Here is a 19,265-nt window from a genome sequence, read left to right as displayed (position 1 = left end):
GCTGATATTCCAAAGGAGCAGAATGGACGTTCCCCACATCAAATGGGGTGCGCATTTTGCGTGGTCGTGAGTAGCCCCCTTGGATCACGGAGCAGCTCCTGGCAGTTGGGCCTGGCACCGCCTTCCCAGGTTGGATACCTGCGGACTCCACCTACTCCAGCAGCCGCCCCAGTGTTGCTGGGGGGATTGGCCAGGTAGAAGGAGGGATTATAAAGTACACACAATAGAACTTGAGTCATACCTGGGAAGCGGCCGTCGGATTCAGAGCTTCCCCACCCTCCACTCCCTCAATTGACGTTTACTTTGCAGGTTAACCACCTTTTTTTCCACAGGCACGCAGGCGCTGCTATGTCAAGGTCACTGTTGAAGTGTAGGAAAGGACTTTCCCTGCATTGGCAGGTTTTGCCTTTCCCGTAGCAATTCGTCGCAACTTTGGCGGTTGCAGGCCTTGGGCAGAATCCTTTAGTCATCTACAAAATTTGGGGGGGCGGTGACCCCCACTCCATTGCGGCCCACTCCCCACTCAGGCTGGATAACCCTAAAAACTACCCAAAACCCCGGCTGGGGGGCTGGGAAGGATAAATGCCCAATGCCTGAGCCAAGATCTCCCTACATCTGAATATTAATAAAGTTGTGGCCAATTTAATCCCATAGAACGTTGTCACGTGTCGTTATTTCCCTCAGGGGCTGCCCCGGGGTTCGGGGGACTCCGCCTGGCCACGCAAAAGACTTTTTATGTATGGAACAACAGCTGCCCGGATGCTACTAGCCCAGAAATGGAAAGAAGAAAGAGTCCCTACCAGAGAGGAATGGCAAACCAAGCCGATGGACTATGCTGAAATGGCAAAGCTGACTGGAAAAAATCAGAAACCAGGACGACAAAAACTTTATAAAAGAATGGGGGGAATTATCAGTTATTTAGGAGACCATTGTAAGTAGATGGAAACACTGGCAGGATTTCGATTTCGCTTTTAGTGCAACAAATACCATGGACAATATGGATTGATATAAAAGTTAAGAGTATGGAAGAATATGCAGCTGTAAATGTTCAAAATGGGACCCCATGGAGGGGGTGGGGAGAAGTCGCAAGGTTCAGAGGAATCTCTGCATATGGATGGCAGAAAGTGAGGCAGAAAGTGAGGAGGCAGAAAGTGAGGAGGAATTGAAGAACCTTTTAATGAGGGTGAAAGAGGAAAGCGCAAAATATGGTCTGAAGCTCAACATAAAAAAAACTAAGATCATGGCCACTGGTCCCATCACCTCCTGGCAAATAGAAGGGGAAGAAATGGAGGCAGTGAGAGATTTCACTTTCTTGGGTTCCATGATCACTGCAGGTGGTGACAGCAGTCACGAAATTAGAAGACGCCTGCTTCTTGGGAGAAAAGCAATGACAAACCTAGACAGCATCTTAAAAAGCAGAGACATCACCTTGCCGACAAAGGTCCGTATAGTTAAAGCTATGGTTTTCCCAGTAGTAATGTACGGAAGTGAGAGCTGGACCATCAAGAAGGCTGATTGCCGAAGAATTGATGCTTTTGAATTATGGTGCTGGAGGAGACTCTTGAGAGTCCCATGGACTGCAAGAAGATCAAACCTATCCATTCTCAAGGAAATCGGCCCTGAGTGCTCACTAGAAGGACAGATCCTGAAGCTGAGGCTCCAGTACTTTGGCCACCTCATGAGAAGAGAAGACTCCCTAGAAAAGACCCTGATGTTGGGAAAGATGGAGGGCACAAGGAGAAGGGGATGACAGAGGATGAGATGGTTGGACAGTGTTCTCGAAGCTACTAACATGAGTTTGGCCAAACTGCGAGAGGCAGTGAAGGATAGGCGTGCCTGGCGTGCTCTGGTCCATGGGGTCACGAAGAGTCGGACACGACTGAACGACTGAACAACAACGACTCTGTTATTTGTAAAACCAAATAAAAATGATCCCCCCTGCAAAAAAAAAAATCCATTTATTTAAAACAGTTACAACACAGCATTCATTCAATCAATTCATTCATATAATTATAATCTACGAATGTTGATCTTTTGAGTGAGGTTTGGAGAGATCTATCTCAAGGCAGTTGGCTTCAAAAGACTTTGGGGGGACACACACCATGTGAGGGATAAGGAAGACCACTGTTGCTGTGGAAAAGGAATTAACATCTCACCTGGTACCCCCCAATCTGTCTCATTAGATTTTCGCTCATTGCACTGCTGCAGAGAACAGAGTGCAAGACTTTGACAGCAGCATACACAGTGTGGTCATCTTGAGCCATGGCAAGGAGACCCAGCATAATAGCAGGGCCTCCTATGTAGTTCAGACTGACAGCTGCTGGGCAGGACTGGAAAACCCGGGTCCCTGTAAGGAAGGCAATAATAAAGTGAGGATAAAGTGAGGAGGCAAACTCGCTATAGTCCCATTCAGAAAAAATAATAATAAATAAAAACAGAAAGCAACAAGGAGAGAGAAAAGAGATTGGAAAGCCCAACAGCCGAATCAGGTTTCTTTATTACATACAATTCTGCATCTTTCGAGGGACGCGAGTGGCGCTGTGGGTTAAACCACAGAGCCTAGGGCTTGCCGATCAGAAGGTTGGCGGTTCGAATCCCTGTGACAGGGTGAGCTCCCGTTGCTCGGTCCCTGCTCCTGCCAACCTAGCAGTTTGAAAGCATACCTTTTACCTCTATCCTTCTAGCAATGTAGTTACAGTAAGGACACAAGTTAAAGGGCCCCCCAATTTCTCTCACTGCCAGCAAAAACTAATAAATGAATAGAAAGAGAATATGCCCACATGACACTAGCACAAAATCTTTGGACGTACAAGAATTAAAAGTTCAACATCCCTTCTTTTCTCCCACAACCTCATACTGTCCATAACATTGCTCACATCAAATGTAACTGCTCTGTATAAAATGGCTCTATTGAATGAAAGCAGAGACACTGTATGTGCTTTTGCTACCCAAGAAAAGCTTATTTAATTTTTTTAATTAATTAATTAAAATTAATTTTTGATTTACATTTTTTTAAAAAAAAAAAAAAGCCGAAGGTAGAACAATTGAAGAAGGGAAATATTCAACTAAGTTTTACTCGAAATAGATCTACTGAAATCAATGAACATGACCAAATTCATTTCAATAGGTCTACGCTGAGTAACACCTAGCAGAACATCCACCACTAGGGGTGTGTGTGTGTGTGTGTGTGTGAGAGAGAGAGAGAGAGAGAGAGAGAGAGAGAGAGAGAGAACACAATTTTGGGGCCCAAGCTGTCATTTGCCCTCCTTTTTCTGCAGCTCAACCTCAGAGAAATAGAAACTTCGCAAAAAGTTAAGACAGCGTTAAGACAGCACAGCTCAGTCCCCTCTATCAAAATGTTCATTTATTGTATTGGCAACTTCCTCCTTAGGAGTGCTTTGGGGAATCACATATGCAGCAAGAGCCTATGAAACATTGTCTAGCTACAAAAAAAACCCAAACATTTTTCTTGAGTGATCTGCATTTGCAGTTCTGAGGTGACCTGGATTTGCAGCTTTCAGCTGTCAGGGACAGGCAGGTGCCCCCAAAGAGTGGGGGTGGATATGGGGGGGCATTGGTCTGCAGTCACAGTTTGCCTAGAAAGCTAGTTAGCGGGAAGTGTTATTGCATATCGCTTGCTCATTAGGAGCTGATGTAGCCGAGAGCTTCACCACTAAAGAATTAAAATCCAGTCGCTTGTCCTCATTGGTCCAGGGGTGGCTGGGGCGTCGGCCAACCCTGTGTGTCCTGACCACAGAAGTGGTACAGCCAAGAAATGTTTGTGTGCCAATTCAGTGGGAAAGACCCCCGCCCACTGGGCAGTTTAAACATCACGCCAACTGTAGTCACCCAACAAATGAAAGCAGCTTTCGTGTGATTTGTGGCAACGTTTAAAGGGCCTACAGTCCTCCTTTGTGCACTGCTTCTGGTCAAACTTCTTAATTTTAGTTAGTTAGTTAGTTAGGTTATACTTCTTAATATTTTTCAGTCTTTTCTGCTTACCACACAGGCCTACAGCAACTGATCCAACAGTTCTTAAGGGGCCCGCAAGTTTCCCTGCAGTATTTCGAGACATGAAAACTGGCGTTGTGCTGTCACGAGAAGAGAGCTCCAGCTGAAAAATACAGCAAGTTGTTGTGTCACACAAGGCAGGTAAACGGCAAGAATAAAAATTTTTTTTGGGGGGGGACACCTCTTGAGCACCATATGATGGAGAAATTCGGAGCCGTTGACCATTCTGGTCCTATAAGGAAATAGCTTAAACCAGGGGTAGGCAACCTAAGGCCCGTGGGCCGGACGCGGCCCAATCGCCTTCTCAATCCGGCCCGCGGATGGTCCGGGAATCAGAGTGTTTTTACATGAGTAGAAGGTGTGCTTTTATTTAAAATGCATCTCTGGGTCTTTTGAGTGGCATAGGAATTCGTTCATTCCTCCCCCCCCCCAAAAAAAAATATAGTCCGGCCCACCACATGCTCTGAGGGACGGTGGACTAGCCCATGGGCTGGGAAAGGTTGCTGACCCCTGGCTTAAACGTTCTCGACTATCTTCCAAGATGCCAGTAGGCTTAAAGGCCTTGCTAGGATTTTGCAGAGGTTGGCAAATGCTTTTAACACCGCACTGATGTTACTGGCATGCATGGATGCCTCAGTGGGACTACGGCTCCTGTGGCGCTCGACTTCCTGTCATGAACAGAGCACACTCAGGGGTGCCTAATGACTTTGCAAAACCTTCACACTTTATTCAGCCTCCCAGGTCACCGCTTCCGCCAAAGTCATGTGGAGTGCGGGGAGAGTTTGATTTGCGATACACAGGCTGTGTTAGGACCTAATGTGCCATTGCAATCTCCTTGTCTTGTCTCATATGTGGTAGTCAGGATGCCTGAGGCTCAAACCCAGAGGCTTGGGGGTTGTGACCTCAGAGCTCAAATGTGATGCCTTTTGGAGCAAGTCTAGCAGCTCACAGCAATTACAAGAATATATATTGACAGCCATCTGTCAGGAATGCTTTGATGGTGTTTCCTGCTTGGCAGGGGGTTGGACTGGATGGCCCTTGTGGTCTCTTCCAACTCTATGATTCTATGATTCTATATGATCAGAAGCTCGGCGGTTTGAATCGCCGCAATGGGGTGAGCTCCCTTTGTTTGGTCCCTGCTCCTGCCAACCTAGCAGTTCGAAAGCATGTCAAAGTGCAAGTAGATAAATAGGTACCACTCTGGCGGGAAGGTAAATGGCGTTTCCGTGCGCTGCTCTGGTTCGCCAGAAGCAGCTTGGTCATGCTGGCCACAAGACCCGGAAACTGTACCCCGGCTCCCTCAGCCGGTAAAGCGAGAGGAGCACCGCAACCCCAGAGTTGTCCATGACTGGACCTAATTGTCAGGGGTCCCTTTACCATACACACACCTCAAGTCTACACTTTTAGAGGAGCTGTAGCTCATAGATGTGCACACATGCATAGGCTAGATGAAACAGTAATCTGACAAAGTAAATGACAAAAGTTTGATCCAAGTACAGTGGTACCTCAATTTACGAATTTAATCCATTCCGAATGCACATTCGTAGGTCGAAAAATTCGTAAGTCGAAAAAAGCGATTTCCCCATAGGAATGCATTGTAAACGAAAAAATTCGGAAAAATTCGTAAGTCGAGTAAACCGCATCTAAAGTTTGTAAGTTTCTGTAAACCCCATCTAAAACTGCCAACGGATGTCCTTCGGGTGTCAAAAAATTCATAGGCGTGCGGGCACTTTCTTCATTCATAAGTCGAAAAATTCGTATGTCGAGTAATTCGTAAGTTGAGGTACCACTGTACATTGGTCCATGTAGCTTAGAATCGTAGACTTGTAGAGTTGGAAGGGACTGGGGGGGGGTTATCAAGACCAACCCCAGCACATCATGTTTCTCTAACTATGCTCTAGTGCAGTGGTGGCCAACTCTCAAGAGACTGCGATCTACTTTCAGAATTAAAAACTGGCAGTGATCTACTCCCGTTTTTGAGGAGTTCAGCTCAAAGTTGATGAGCTTTTTTGGGGAGGAGAAAAGCCCCGTTATTTTAGGGGTTTTGACAAAAGCTTTTCGGGGGGGGGGTTCCATTTTTGGTGGGGTTAAAAACAAGGGACAAAGGGGTAAAGTCACTCACAGAAAGATAGCTATGGATCAAAACAGCAGCACAGAGAAAGCTCCACCTTCCCTTACAGAGATCATTCAACAATGGAGGGCAGGGCGAGGGGGCGTGACAGTTTTAGCAACGCTAAGGAAAGGGAGCCAGAGATCGACCGTGATCTACCAAAACCTCTTGGGGATCTAATAGTAGATCACAATCAACTTGTTGGACATCCCTGCTCTATTGCAGTGTTTTTCAACCTTTTTTGGGCAAAGGCACACTTGTTTCATGAAAAAAATCACGAGGCACACCACCATTAGAAAATGTTAAAAAAATTAACTCTGTGCCTATATTGACTATATATAAAATAATTCTCTTGAATAGGAATCAAATAAACACAGAGAAAGTATTTTATAATTCTTGGACTTAAGAGCAGGGGTCCCCAAACTAAGACCCGGGGGCCGGATGTGGCCCAATCACCTTCTAAAGGCTGCCCGCGGATGGTCCAGGAATCAGCGTGTTTTTACAGAATTGGAACCTGTCCTTTTATTTGAAATGCATCTCTGGGTTATTTGTGGGGCATAGGAATTTGTTCATATTTTTTTTCAAAATATAGTCCAGCCCCAAGTAAGGTCTGAGGGACTCTAGTCTTGTACCTGAGTGACTTTTTGTGACAAAGACATGAGTGGAGAAGCTCCTGAGACATCCTGACATGATATAATTAACTGCCATGCCACACTTGAGAGCCCAGCCAATGTGGTGTTTCCCTTTTTTGTGATGATCTTGTGCTTTGGGAAGTTCAAAGAGGTTGAACCAGCAAGTGCGAAATAAATGCAAAAAGAAACCTACACATCCTAATTATTCATCATTTATTAGCAAAGTGCTCTCACCCAGCTGAAAGGAGCCAGACTTGTTATTTCCTCCAAACAGCAAAAGAATTCTTAATTAATTTATGTAGGTTGGAGATGACTGCACTTTGGGAAACATTTCCCTTGAGAGGTTATAGATGCGGTTTTGCATCCAATTTGGTACTGAATCCTCTCTCTCTCCCCGCCCCCCCGGCCTCCGCCTCTCGCGCGCCATTTCCAAGCCCCCACCCACGTCCACCGCCGGCTCCCTCCTCCTCATCTCCGGCCCGCTCTTTCCACCCCCTCCCGCTTCTAAGATGCGCGCGGCGCGCCTACATTGGCCTCGGAACCCCACTCGCGACAAGGCGCGCCCGGCGTGCAGGACCCCTTCAGGGCCACGCCGACGGCCGAGGAGGCGGGGAACTCCGGCAGGCCGGAGGGCGCTGACGATTGGCCGGCGGGAGGGCGAAGGAGGGAGGGAGGCGCTTTTGAGGCGGCTGGCCCGGCTGCCGCGTCCAGGGCCGGGCAATGCAGTGCAGTGTAGCCTCGGCGCTGCTGGGGCAAGGCGGGCGTCTCTTTTCGGCTCTGTGTACAAACGCGCGGGCTGACCCTGATTGGCTGAAGGAAGGCAACAACAACGGCCGGGACGTTTTTCCCACGGCACACCAGGCAACATCTCGCGGCACACTAGTGTGCCGCGGAACAGTGGTTGAAAAACACTGCTCTAGTGCATGTTCATTACCCGCTTCCCTGTGTGTTTACAAAAACAGTAGATTCAGATGCTCAAAAAAATGAGCAGTTTAAATTTTAGAAGAGAAGCCCCAACCACCCACCCACCCCAAAGGAGGAAAACTGCTTTGTGCCCAGGCTCTTGGCTTTCTCCCTGAAGAAAATAATAATAATAATAATAATAATAATAATAATAATAATAATAATAATAAGTTATTTGTACACCACCCATCTGGCTGGGTCTCCCCAGCCACTCTGGGTGGCTTCCAACAAATATTAAAATACATTAGAATAATAATAATTATTAAACAAACAAACAAACAACAACAACAATAATAATAATAATTAAACAAACAAACATACATACATACATGACTTGGGGTCAAACTGCTTCAGGTCTGAGTTGGGGAACTGCCTACTTTCGCTTCACACTCAGGCCTAAAGATTTCTATAAAAGTCGTTTTTTGTTTTTGTTTTTAGAACAATGACAGGCCCATGGCTGAATTTGCTAGATGCTCAAAGCAGAATCAATTTACTTGGACCTTCAAACAAGCTAACTGGCTACATTTTTTAGGGTAAGAGTTATGCCATGTTTGACCACAGTGCTCTCTCTTTAAGGACCTCTTCCGTGCTGGGTTATCCCACAGCCTCCTGTGTTCTGTGAAATAGTAAAATTAATAACAATAACAATAGCAATAAATCTCTCATTTCACTGCTCAGCAAAAGGCCAAAAGGCACTAACCTCCTTAGCGATCAGGCGACCGTCCACCTCGCCATAGAAGTCCCTTATATCTTTGATCGTGGTATAAGTTGAGTTCATGGCGTTGATTCCAAATGAAATCTTCTCCTGCGCTACCAAGGCTGCAGTCAGTACACTGCTACAAGAGCTTGCGCCTAAGGACAACACAAGATGGCGGCAAATCAATCGTCTAGGTGAGAAAGGAGGAGCGGGGGTGCGGTGCGCACCGGGTGTCAGCCATTAGGGTGGGTGACATTGCTGCAGCACCCTGCTAACTGCGCAGGCGGCGCCCCCAGACGCTCGTCGCACGGGCAGCGGGCCCACTAGGGACGATGCTGCCGCGGGAGGCTAGCGGCGCCCCGCCAACGCTCGTCGCACAGGCGGCAGGTGGCTAGGGTAGCTCGCTGCATGGGTAGCAAGTGCCCCCCACACTCGCCGCATGGGCAGCAACCAACTAGGGACGCTCCGGGTGCCAGGGCAGGTAGCTCCGCCCCGGAGAAAAGAACAATTCTCTCCAGCACTGGTTATTAGAGGATATCCCACCTTATCCTTCTCCATTCAATATAGCTCTTTCGATCCCAGATTTGTAGAAAACCAGAAAACCACACGAGCAAATTTGCAATTGCCCGACTGTGAGCCCTCCCCCCAAGGCGAGGGCTTGGACCCTGGGTCCTGGTGGTAGGCCAAAGGGGAAGAGGCTGGAGAAGGGGCGAGCTGGGAGGTGCTGGAGATTTGGGTTATTCCTTCAGAGAAGCTGAGTGCAGCTGTTGTCTTATCACTTTCTGTCAAGGTCATGCTGACTATAGAAGTAAGGCCAGAAGGAGCCTGGGTTTCACTTTCTCTTTCTATCTCTCTTCCTTCTGGTGTGGTGTTCTGTACAGTGGTACCTTGGTTCTCAAACTTAATCCGTTCCAGAAGCCCGTTCCAAAACCAAAGCGTTCCAAAACCAAGGCGCGCTTCCCCATAGAAAGTAATGCAAAATGGATTAATCTGTTCCAGACTTTTAAAGGCAGCCCTGTTTAGGGAAGCTTTTAGTGCGTGATATTTTAATGTATTTGATTTTATTTCTTTTTTTGGAAGTGGCTGGGGAAATCCAGCCAGATGGGCGGGGTACAAATAATAAATATTATTATTATTATTAGTAGTAGTAGTAGTAGTAGTAGTAGTATTAAAAACAACCCCTAAAACAGCCATTTAACATGAATTTTACTATCTAACGAGACCATTGATCCATAAAATGAAAGCAATAAACAATGTACTGTAGTCACACAATCATTCAATTAGTAGCTGAACTGGGTTCAGTCACAAAAACAAAGAGAGCCGCAAAAACAAAAGCACAAAATAAAATAGACAGACCTCAGCGTAACACTCAAATTGGAAGTGTAACACTCAAAATGGAGCACATTCGGCTTCCGAAAAAAGTTCGCAAACCGAAACAATTACTTCCAGATTTGCAGTGTTTGGGTTCCAAGTTGTTTGAGTACCAAGGCGTTTGAGAACCAAGGTACCACTGTATATAGTGTTAAGGTTTAGTCTTATTATGTTATTGTAAGTTTAAGTTACGGGATGCGGGTGGCGCTGTGGGTTAAACCACAGAGCCTAGGGCTTGCTGATCAGAAGGTCAGAGGTTCGAATCCCCGCGACGGGGTGAGCTCCCGTTGCTTGGTCCCAGCTCCTGCCAACCTAGCAGTTCGAAAGCACGTCAAAGTGCAAGTAGATAAATAGGTACTGCTCCGGCGGAAAGGTAAACAGCGTTTCCGTGCGCTGCTCTGGTTTCACCAGAAGCGGCTTATTCATGCTGGCCACATGACCCAGAAGCTGTACGCCGGCTCCCTCAGCCAATAAAGCAAGATGAGCGCCGCAACCCCAGAGTCGTCTGCGACTGGACCTAATGGTCAGGAGTCCCTTTACATTTAAGTTTATGTTAAGTCTTCTTCAAGTGGATTTCTTATGGACAATTCCAATCCTGAATGTATTGGATTTGTGACCATTATGCTCATTTGCCTTCAGTGGCAGTAAAGCTCTGCTGAATGAAATACAATTGCCTCTGGTCTACTTTCTGGGAATCCTGCAACGTGTTTAAGTTTTTACTCTGCTAACTATACATCGGAGTTCCACTCTGGCTCAATATTGAGTAGAATTTCACGACACAGAAGGAGGCGGCCCTACCATCCGGCAGCAGGACAGAATCAGTCCTGCTGGTTCTCTTCCTCTCACAACCTGCTCCAGGAGAGTCCTACATGTTGCCGAGCAATGGACCAGGCAGGCCCAGAAGGGGTGCTCAGCCCCATGTCCAGTCCGTGTCTGTTGGGGAGGGCTCCAGAGTGAGAGGCTAGAGGGGGGAAAGTCCCAAGCTGAAGGAGTTGACTCAGGGAGACCTTGCTGTGTTACTTTCAGTGAATAAAAGTCAATTGCATTTTTAAGCCTCCTGACCTGTGGAGGCCCGGCACTTTCCTGCCCAGGGCAAGGGATAGCCTAAACAGAGGGCAGGCACTCAGCCAAATGGAGCTCTCTTTCTCTTCTGGCGGAAACCTTTAAAACAGTGGCGAAAAGTGGCTGCGGGGACACCTTTTACCTTTAAACCCCACCGCTTGGAAGTTGCTACAGTATCTCGGACCAAGGTTGGCAATAAGCTGCAGAGTTCCCACAGAGAGAGCTTCTTCGAACAAATACATCGGGCCCTGGCACCAAGTCAGGGAGCTCTTCTGTTTCCAAATCCGTGGGGTAGCCACATAACCGTAGACGTCGATAAAGGAAGATGGGTCCATGGAGACGAATCTCCCTGGGAGAGGCTGGATGTACTGCATCTGCAACAGGGGGGAAAGGAACGGCTATGCTACGTTTGGGTAGCTCGGTCACCTCCCCCTGGACCTCAGCTCTAGGCTAGAACCCTTCTCTCCAATATCTAATTTTCTAGGATTTTATTTTTTTATTTTTGTGGGAACATTCAGTTTTGTGAGCGCCCACCCTGCCAACAGAATGGGAAAAACCAGAGATCTGTTCAAGAAAATTGGAGATATGAAAGGAACATTTCGTACAAAGATTACCACAATTAAGGACAAAAGTGGAAAGGACCTAACAGAAGCAGAAGACATCAAGAAGAGGTGGCAAGAATACACAGAGGAACTATACCAGAAAGATATAGAGGTCTCATGCACCCCAGGTAGTGTGGTTGCTGACCTTGAGCCAGACATCCTGGAGAGTGAAGTCAAATGGGCCTTAGAAAGCCTTGCTAACAACAAGGCCAGTGGAAGTGATGATATTCCAGCTGAACTATTTAAAATCCTAAAAGATGATGCTGTTAAGGTGCTACACTCAATATGCCAACAAGTTTGGAAAACTCAGCAGTGGCCAGAGGATTGGAGAAGATCAGTTTACATCCCAATCCCAAAGAAGGGCAGTGCCAAAGAATGCTCTAACTACCGCACAATTGCACTCATTTCACACTCTAGCAAGGTTATGCTTAAAATTCTACAAGGCAGGCTTAAGCAGTACGTGGACCGAGAACTCCCAGAAGTGCAAGCTGGATTTCGAAGGGGCAGAGGAACCAGAGACCAAATTGCAAACATGCGCTGGATTATGGAGAAAGCTAGAGAGTTCCAGAAAAACATCTACTTCTGCTTCATTGACTACGCAAAAGCATTTGACTGTGTCGACCACAGCAAACTATGGAAAGTTCTTAAAGAAATGGGAGTGCCGGATCACCTCATCTGTCTCCTGAGAAATCTCTATTTGGGACAAGAAGCTACAGTTAGAACTGGATATGGAATAACTGATTGGTTCAAAATTGGGATAGGAGTACGACAAGGCTGTATATTGTCTCCCTGCTTATTTAACTTATATGCAGAATTCATCATGCGAAAGGCTGGGCTGGATGAATCCCAAACCGGAATTAAGATTGCCGGAAAAAATATCAACAACCTCAGATATGCTGATGATACAACCTTGATGGCAGAAAGTGAGGAGGAATTGAAGAACCTTTTAATGAGGGTGAAAGAGGAAAGCGCAAAATATGGTCTGAAGCTCAACATCAAAAAAACTAAGATCATGGCCACTGGTCCCATCACCTCCTGGCAAATAGAAGGGGAAGAAATGGAGGCAGTGAGAGATTTCACTTTCTTGGGTTCCATGATCACTGCAGATGGTGACAGCAGTCACGAAATTAGAAGACGCCTGCTTCTTGGGAGAAAAGCAATGACAAACCTAGACAGCATCTTAAAAAGCAAAGACATCACCTTGCCGACAAAGGCCCGTATAGTTAAAGCTATGGTTTTCCCAGTAGTAATGTACGGAAGTGAGAGCTGGACCATAAAGAAGGCTGATCGCCGAAGAATTGATGCTTTTGAATTATGGTGCTGGAGGAGACTCTTGAGAGTCCCATGGACTGCAAGAAGATCAAACCTATCCATTCTCAAGGAAATCGGCCCTGAGTGCTCACTAGAAGGACAGATCCTGAAGTTGAGGCTCCAGTACTTTGGCCACCTCATGAGAAGAGAAGACTCCCTGGAAAAGACCCTGATGTTGGGAAAGATGGAGGGCACAAGGAGAAGGGGACGACAAAGGATGAGATGGTTGGACAGTATTCTCGAAGCTACTAACATGAGTTTGGCCAAACTGCGGGAGGCAGTGAATGATAGGCATGCCTGGCGTGCTCTGGTCCATGGGGTCACGAAGAGTCGGACACGACTGAACGACTGAACAACAACAACAACAACAACCCTGCCAACACTGGCCGTGAGCAGCCAGGAGGAGCCAAGGGGGAAGCCAGTGGTCATGTCCAAAGAGCAAGTTCCAGCCAAAGGATGGAGGAGCCAGTCAGAAAGCAGGTCTGAGGGACAACCTCGGCCCCTCGGGAGCCCCCTAGATTGCCCCCCCCTGAATGGAACACATGGCAATCTGTGTGTGTGTGGGGGGGAAAGAGATCTAAATTGCCCTTTGCTACAATCGAGCAGTTTTCCCGGGAAGAAAGCAGCGGGGCGAGAGGCAGCGTGGATAAGCCCGGGGCCAATCTCACCTGAGCCCAAAGTGATTACCTTCGCAGAGCCAACTCTCTGCCCGTTGACATAGGCTGAAACGGTGCAGGTCTGTTTCGTTTCTTTTGCCACGGTCACCGCCAAATGGTGCCACCGCCTGGTCACCAGCAGCTTGGCGCATCTGAACTGGACTTGAGATAAGGCAGAGGACCGACCAAGATCTCCAAATTCAGGTTCCATCATGTCTGCAACGGCAGAAGCTAGCAAGTCATTCACAGCAAACACAAGCGTCTAATATTCCGACAAAAGTACTAGAGGCCATGAAAGGACTTGATTCCTATTTATTGTCAGCGGATGTTAGGATTCCTCGGTGACTGCAAATGCATCTCCTCTGGGTGAGAACCCTGGAGAAATATATCTTGACTGGGAATCTTAACACTGTATCCTATTGGAGGCGAATTTTCCCTGGCAGCAGATGACAGAACCACGAGACTGATGTAGAATACTCAAACTAGAGTTTTATTACGACTGTACAAACAACAAACACAAAGCATGTGAGTGTTCTCCTTCTGCAGGCAGTTGCAAACTGCAACTTCTCTCTTTATACACATCAGCAGCTGTGCCCAATTAGCCTGGAAAACCACACCCAGAACTCATAGAAAACGTCCTTAAAGTTATCTGACCCTTTTCCTGTTTCGTGACAAAGGATACCTAACACCCCCCTCTCATTCTAACAGAAACAGAAACAATACAGTGCTTTAAACATATACAAAACGTATTTACACATTGTGCAGCACAATCCCCCAACTTCGCAACCAGTTGTGCGTGTTTTTCGAATGTAAGGGCTTTTGTAAATACATCCACAATGTTTTGCTTGCTTTCACAATTATCAGGTTCTGCTTAACATTTTCACTTACGTTCTGATACTTAATTTCCATATGTTTAGATTTGCCTCTAAACTGTTCAGACCCCGCCAAAGAGATTACAGCTTGATTATCCTCCCATATTTGAACGGGATAATCACATTGTACATCTAAATCATTGAGTATCTGTATGTAATTGTAAGGACGTTCAGTGGTTGCTCATGAGTAAAAACGCCAAACACAGAACTTCTAAACTAAGTTCTTTATTGTGCAAGCCATGAACAGTGGAGCAAAAGTTCAAACGTCCTTCTCATCCCTCCGCAGAGTCCAGGAATGAACCCTTCCAGTTCTTAGTCCAGCAAAAGAGGCGCGGGATTCTGAACCCCCGCCTCCCCCTTCCACGTCCTTCCTGCCTGCGACCTCGGAGCGTGGGAACCTGACCCCGTTCCCCGCTATCCCCTTGGCGTTCAGGCTCTGCAATCCTTTCAGAGCCCCTGCACCGCCTTCCTGCCTCTAACTCCCCCTCCCCACTGGAGGAATGGTCGCTTCCAGAAGGGGAGGGGGAGGACGAACTGGTGAACAGCGGAGGAGGGTCCCTGTACTCCAAACGATCCCGGGACGCTTCCTGCCTTGGGGAGGGGGGTTTCCTGAGCACAGTACTCAGCCTCTGTTGAGGATGTAGCCACAATTCCCCGTTTTCTGGATTTCGAACCCACTAAGGAATTACCAAACTTAAACACGATTCCAGAAACAGGTTTTCTACCTGGTAGGTGCAGCTGCCAGCAACATTTGTGCAATGACATTCCACACAGCACTCACAATCATGGCAGAAGACACCGCTTGAGGAGGAAGATCAATTTTCCAATGTTAAAACGTCGCAGTTTGAGTGTTGGCAAATGTGACAGCCCTAAAACAGAGCTGTTCCAAGTCTAGAAAAAAATGTCTCGGCTCCCCCTGGACAAATAAGCACCCGTTGCTTATTTTTTTGTGTGAAAGTATGTGGCAAGACCCTCAGATGGAAACCGCGACTGTTAAGTTCAGAATCTGTACATTGGCTCAGCTTTACACAGAAATTGGACTTACGAGGACGTCGGCAAGCAAGGGAACAAGCAAAAGTTTGACTCTTATCCCTGCAGAAGGCAAGGCCAGCAAATTGTATGTCCCCTACAGTGCCAGGTGGAGAACCACCCCCGTTTCAGGACATTATAAATCCAAGATTTCTGCAGGAAAGAACCTCAAGAAGGAAGGTTTTCTTGGGGTGGATACCACAATTGGGAACAAGCAGCAGAAATTAACAGATGTACAAAGAAGCAGATTAGAAGGGAGCTGTAAGGTTCTCGGTTAGTTGCTCATGAGTAAACAGCCAGACCTCCGAGTTTTCCTTTTAAGGTTTATTGTGCAAGCTATGTACAGTGCAGAGCGAAAAAGTGCATGTCTGTATCAAGCGGCGTCAGAATCCGGGAATGGTCCCTTCCGGTTCTGACCCCAACAAAAGAGTTTCGGTATACGAAAACCCCGCCTTCCACCCCTCCTTTTCACCCCACGACGTCTTTGGGGCGACGCAAATTGCGTTCCCCCTGCATCGCCCTGGGTCTCAAGGGAGTGTGGAGTCTCTCTTACACCCCCAGAGCCTCGACTCCCTTTCCCCTGAGAACCCTGCCCCTCCTCGCGAGAAGCGTTGCTGCTCCTTTTGCTGCTACAGGAGGTGCTGCTGGTCAGGCGGGACTGAGGCTCTCTGTAGCATCCCGTGAGCCCTTCCACCACCTTGCGCTGCACCGGGGATAGTTCCCTGACAGGAATTCAAAGTAGCACTAATTAGGAGGGGAGCCAAGCAGATTCCTTAATGTTTCTTTTCCAGACAATGTGGCAAACCATTCTGTACATGGGTGGACCTCGTTCTTTCTTGCTTAATCGTATAATGCAGGGGAAAGTGGGGGGGGGAGCTAAAGGCAGTTTTTAAAAGAAGAGTTTGGATTTGATATCCCGCTTTTCACTACCCGAAGGAGTCTCAAAGCGGCTAACATTCTCCTTTCCCTTCCTCCCCCACAACAAACACTCTGTGAGGTGAGTGGGGCTGAGAGACTTCAGAGAAGTGGGACTAGGCCCAAGGTCACCCAGCAGCTGCATGTGGAGGAGTGGAGACGCGAACCCGGTTCCCCAGATAACGAGTCTACCACTCTTAACCACTACACCACACTGGCTCTCTTTTTAAAAAGAGGAAAATGTTGGCTTTAGCCCTGGACTTGAAAGTTGGGGGCCACAAAGAGACCCTACTCTCTGGTCAGTAATGCATCTGGAAATTGGGAGATTCTCCTTGCCAGAAGGCTGATCGCCGAAGAATTGATGCTTTTGAATTATGGTGCTGGAGGAGACTCTTGAGAGTCCCATGGACTGCAATAAGACCAAACCTATCCATTCTCAAGGAAATCGGCCCTGAGTGCTCACTAGAAGGACAGATCCTGAAGTTGAGGCTCCAGTACTTTGGCCACCTCATGAGAAGAGAAGACTCCCTAGAAAAGACCCTGATGTTGGGAAAGATGGAGGGCACAAAGAGAAGGGGACGATAGAGGATGAGATGGTTGCACAGTGTTCTTGAGCTACTAACATGAGTTTGGCCAAACTGCGAGAGGCAGTGAAGGATAGGCGTGCCTGGCGTGCTCTGGTCCATGGGGTCACGAAGAGTCGGACACGACTGAACGACTGAACAACAACCTTGCCAGAAGAGGCATCTCATGCTCTCTTACAATTTAGAACATTCACTTAAACAACCTTAAAATGACTTCCCTTCTTCTCTTTCCATGGTTCATTTTGCACTACATAAATCCCTGCATATGTTACATAAACTAAACCATTCAGTATTCCATTATCATATCCATCAAAACTTATTTACACTGTTGACTTTATCTTAATGCTGCCAATGTTTTCAAGTGCACACAAATTCCTCTCCCCCATATATTCAATAAGCATTTTCCAATCTTCTTTAAATGGATGATCTTCTTGTCCTCTTATTCTATATGTTAAGGCAGCAAAGCTGCACATATTCCGTCAACTTAAGTTGCCATTCTTCTTTAGTTTGAACCTCGCTCATTTTCCATTTTGGGGCTAACGAAACACAGGCCGCAGCAGTGGCATACATAAACAACCATTTTTGACACCTGGGAATTTCCGTCTGAATTATCCCCAACAAAAAGTACTCTGGTGGTGTGTTTTTGTTTTTTGGGAAAGTACTTTTAAACATTTTCTTCAATTCATTGTGGATTATTTCCCAATACAGTGGTACCTCGGGTTACAGACGCTTCAGGTTACAGACTCCGCTAACCCAGAAATAACGCTTCAGGTTAAGAACTTTGCTTCAGGATAAGAACAGAAATTGTGCTCTGGCGTCGCAGCGGCAGTGGGAGGCCCCATTAGCTAAAGTGGTGCTTCAGGTTAAGAACAGTTTCAGGTTATGAATGGACCTCCAGAACAAATTAAGTACTTAGCCCAAGATACCACTGTACTCTTTCACCCTTTTACAGGTCCACCACATATGAAAGAACGTTCCCTCCGCCTCTTTGCATCTCCACCACTTATCTGATTCAGTCTTGCACATCTTAGCAAGCTTACTTCTTTTGCATTTTCACCAAGGCCACTCATGGGCCCTGACCCTGACCCTACATGGGCCTTACCTAGGGCCTGGAATGCCACTTCCTCGGTGGAGATGGTCAGGCAACCATCCATGGGAGAAAAGCTCACGGCAAAGCAGACGAATTCTTCTTCCGTCCTCGCCATGTGACGCACCAGCGTGAGGAACCGGAGAGGGTGGCCACTGTGAACAGAGCCCATCTTGCTGACCAGGAACCAGGAGGAGAAAGTCAGGCCACCCAATGGGGGGAACGGCCTGGGGCCTAGAGAACCAGAAAGGAAGGTTGCAAGTCAAGTGCTACTGATAGCGATGTGCTTGGACTGTCCTGGCTGCAGGTAGTGCAAGGTTACCCCGAGGGACAAGGAAACGTGTCTGCCTCCAGGAGCTTTAACTCACTTTTCGCACAGGAGAAGTGGATGGAGAACCTGAATGGAGGGCATTGAACAGGTTTATTCTCTTGGCTGGGGGAGGAGTGCTAACTAAAATATCAACCCATCAAGCATGCTTTCCCATCTCTGTCTTCGTGGGATGGCTTCAATGTCTATCCGACCTCCCCTGAATTATTTGAATTAATGTACGGTCAGGATGGGATGCTGGTGGCACTGTGGGTTAAATCACAGAGCCTAGGGCTTGCTGATCAGAAGGTCGGCGGTTCAAATCCCTGCGATGGGGTGAGCTCCCGTTGCTCGGTCCCAGCTCCTGCCCACCTAGCAGTTCGAAAGCACATCAAAGTGCAAGTAGATAAATAGGTGGCCTCTGGTGGGAAGGTAAACAGCATTTCCATGCGCTGCTCTGGTTCGCCAGAAGCAGCTTTGTCTTTTTTTTTTTTTTACAAATCATATTTATTAAGGTTTCCAATAAAATAACATGATCTGAAACATTCCAAGTTACATTCCAAATTATTCCTCCAATTATAAAACAAAAAAAAGGTTCCAGATTGTCCAAATTATTACTTTAAATTTTACTTAAGGCTTCCCATGCTTCAAAATTCCAGAGGTTCTATTATCATAACTATTGCTTTGCTTTCACTTCCAATATTTTCGCAGCCGCTGACATATCCAACAAGCAAGATAAGTCCAAACAAACAGTATCGCTGTGTGATTTTCAGAAGCAGCTTTGTCATGCTGGCCACATGACCCGGAAGCTGTACGCCGGCTCCCTCGGTCAGTAAAACAAGATGAGTGACGCAACCCGAGTCGGACACAACTGGACCTAATGGTCAGGGGTCCCTTACGGTCAGGGTGCAAGTTGATAAATAGGGGCCCTTATGCTTAAACACCTGTAAAGTGTAGGGAATGGCTTATAGCTCAGTGGCAGAGCACATGGTGCCAGGTTCAATCCCTGGCATCTTCAGGTAGGGCTGGGAAGCATGCCTGCCTGCCTGCAACCCT

The 19,265-nt window shown here is 47.1% G+C and overlaps 1 protein-coding gene across 1 annotated transcript in view; it reads right to left on the bottom strand.

Annotated features, from left to right (window-relative positions):
• WDFY4 (WDFY family member 4) overlaps positions 1-19,265 on the bottom strand; it is a 171,294-nt gene that overhangs the window by 108,760 nt on the left and 43,269 nt on the right. Inside the window, exons 14-19 of the mRNA XM_033148038.1 lie at positions 17,918-18,136; positions 13,447-13,631; positions 10,989-11,220; positions 8,417-8,568; positions 4,003-4,114; positions 2,157-2,347 (exon numbers count right to left, since the gene is read on the bottom strand). Coding sequence (XP_033003929.1) covers positions 2,157-2,347; positions 4,003-4,114; positions 8,417-8,568; positions 10,989-11,220; positions 13,447-13,631; positions 17,918-18,136 — 1,091 coding nt within the window. The remainder of the gene's footprint in view (positions 1-2,156; positions 2,348-4,002; positions 4,115-8,416; positions 8,569-10,988; positions 11,221-13,446; positions 13,632-17,917; positions 18,137-19,265) is intronic.

This window comes from Lacerta agilis, chromosome 5 (genome assembly GCF_009819535.1).
Source record: "Lacerta agilis isolate rLacAgi1 chromosome 5, rLacAgi1.pri, whole genome shotgun sequence".
In the NCBI taxonomy this organism is placed as follows: domain Eukaryota; kingdom Metazoa; phylum Chordata; class Lepidosauria; order Squamata; family Lacertidae; genus Lacerta; species Lacerta agilis.
Note: the sequence above shows the minus strand (reverse complement) of the source record. Positions and strands in the feature narration are given on the sequence as shown.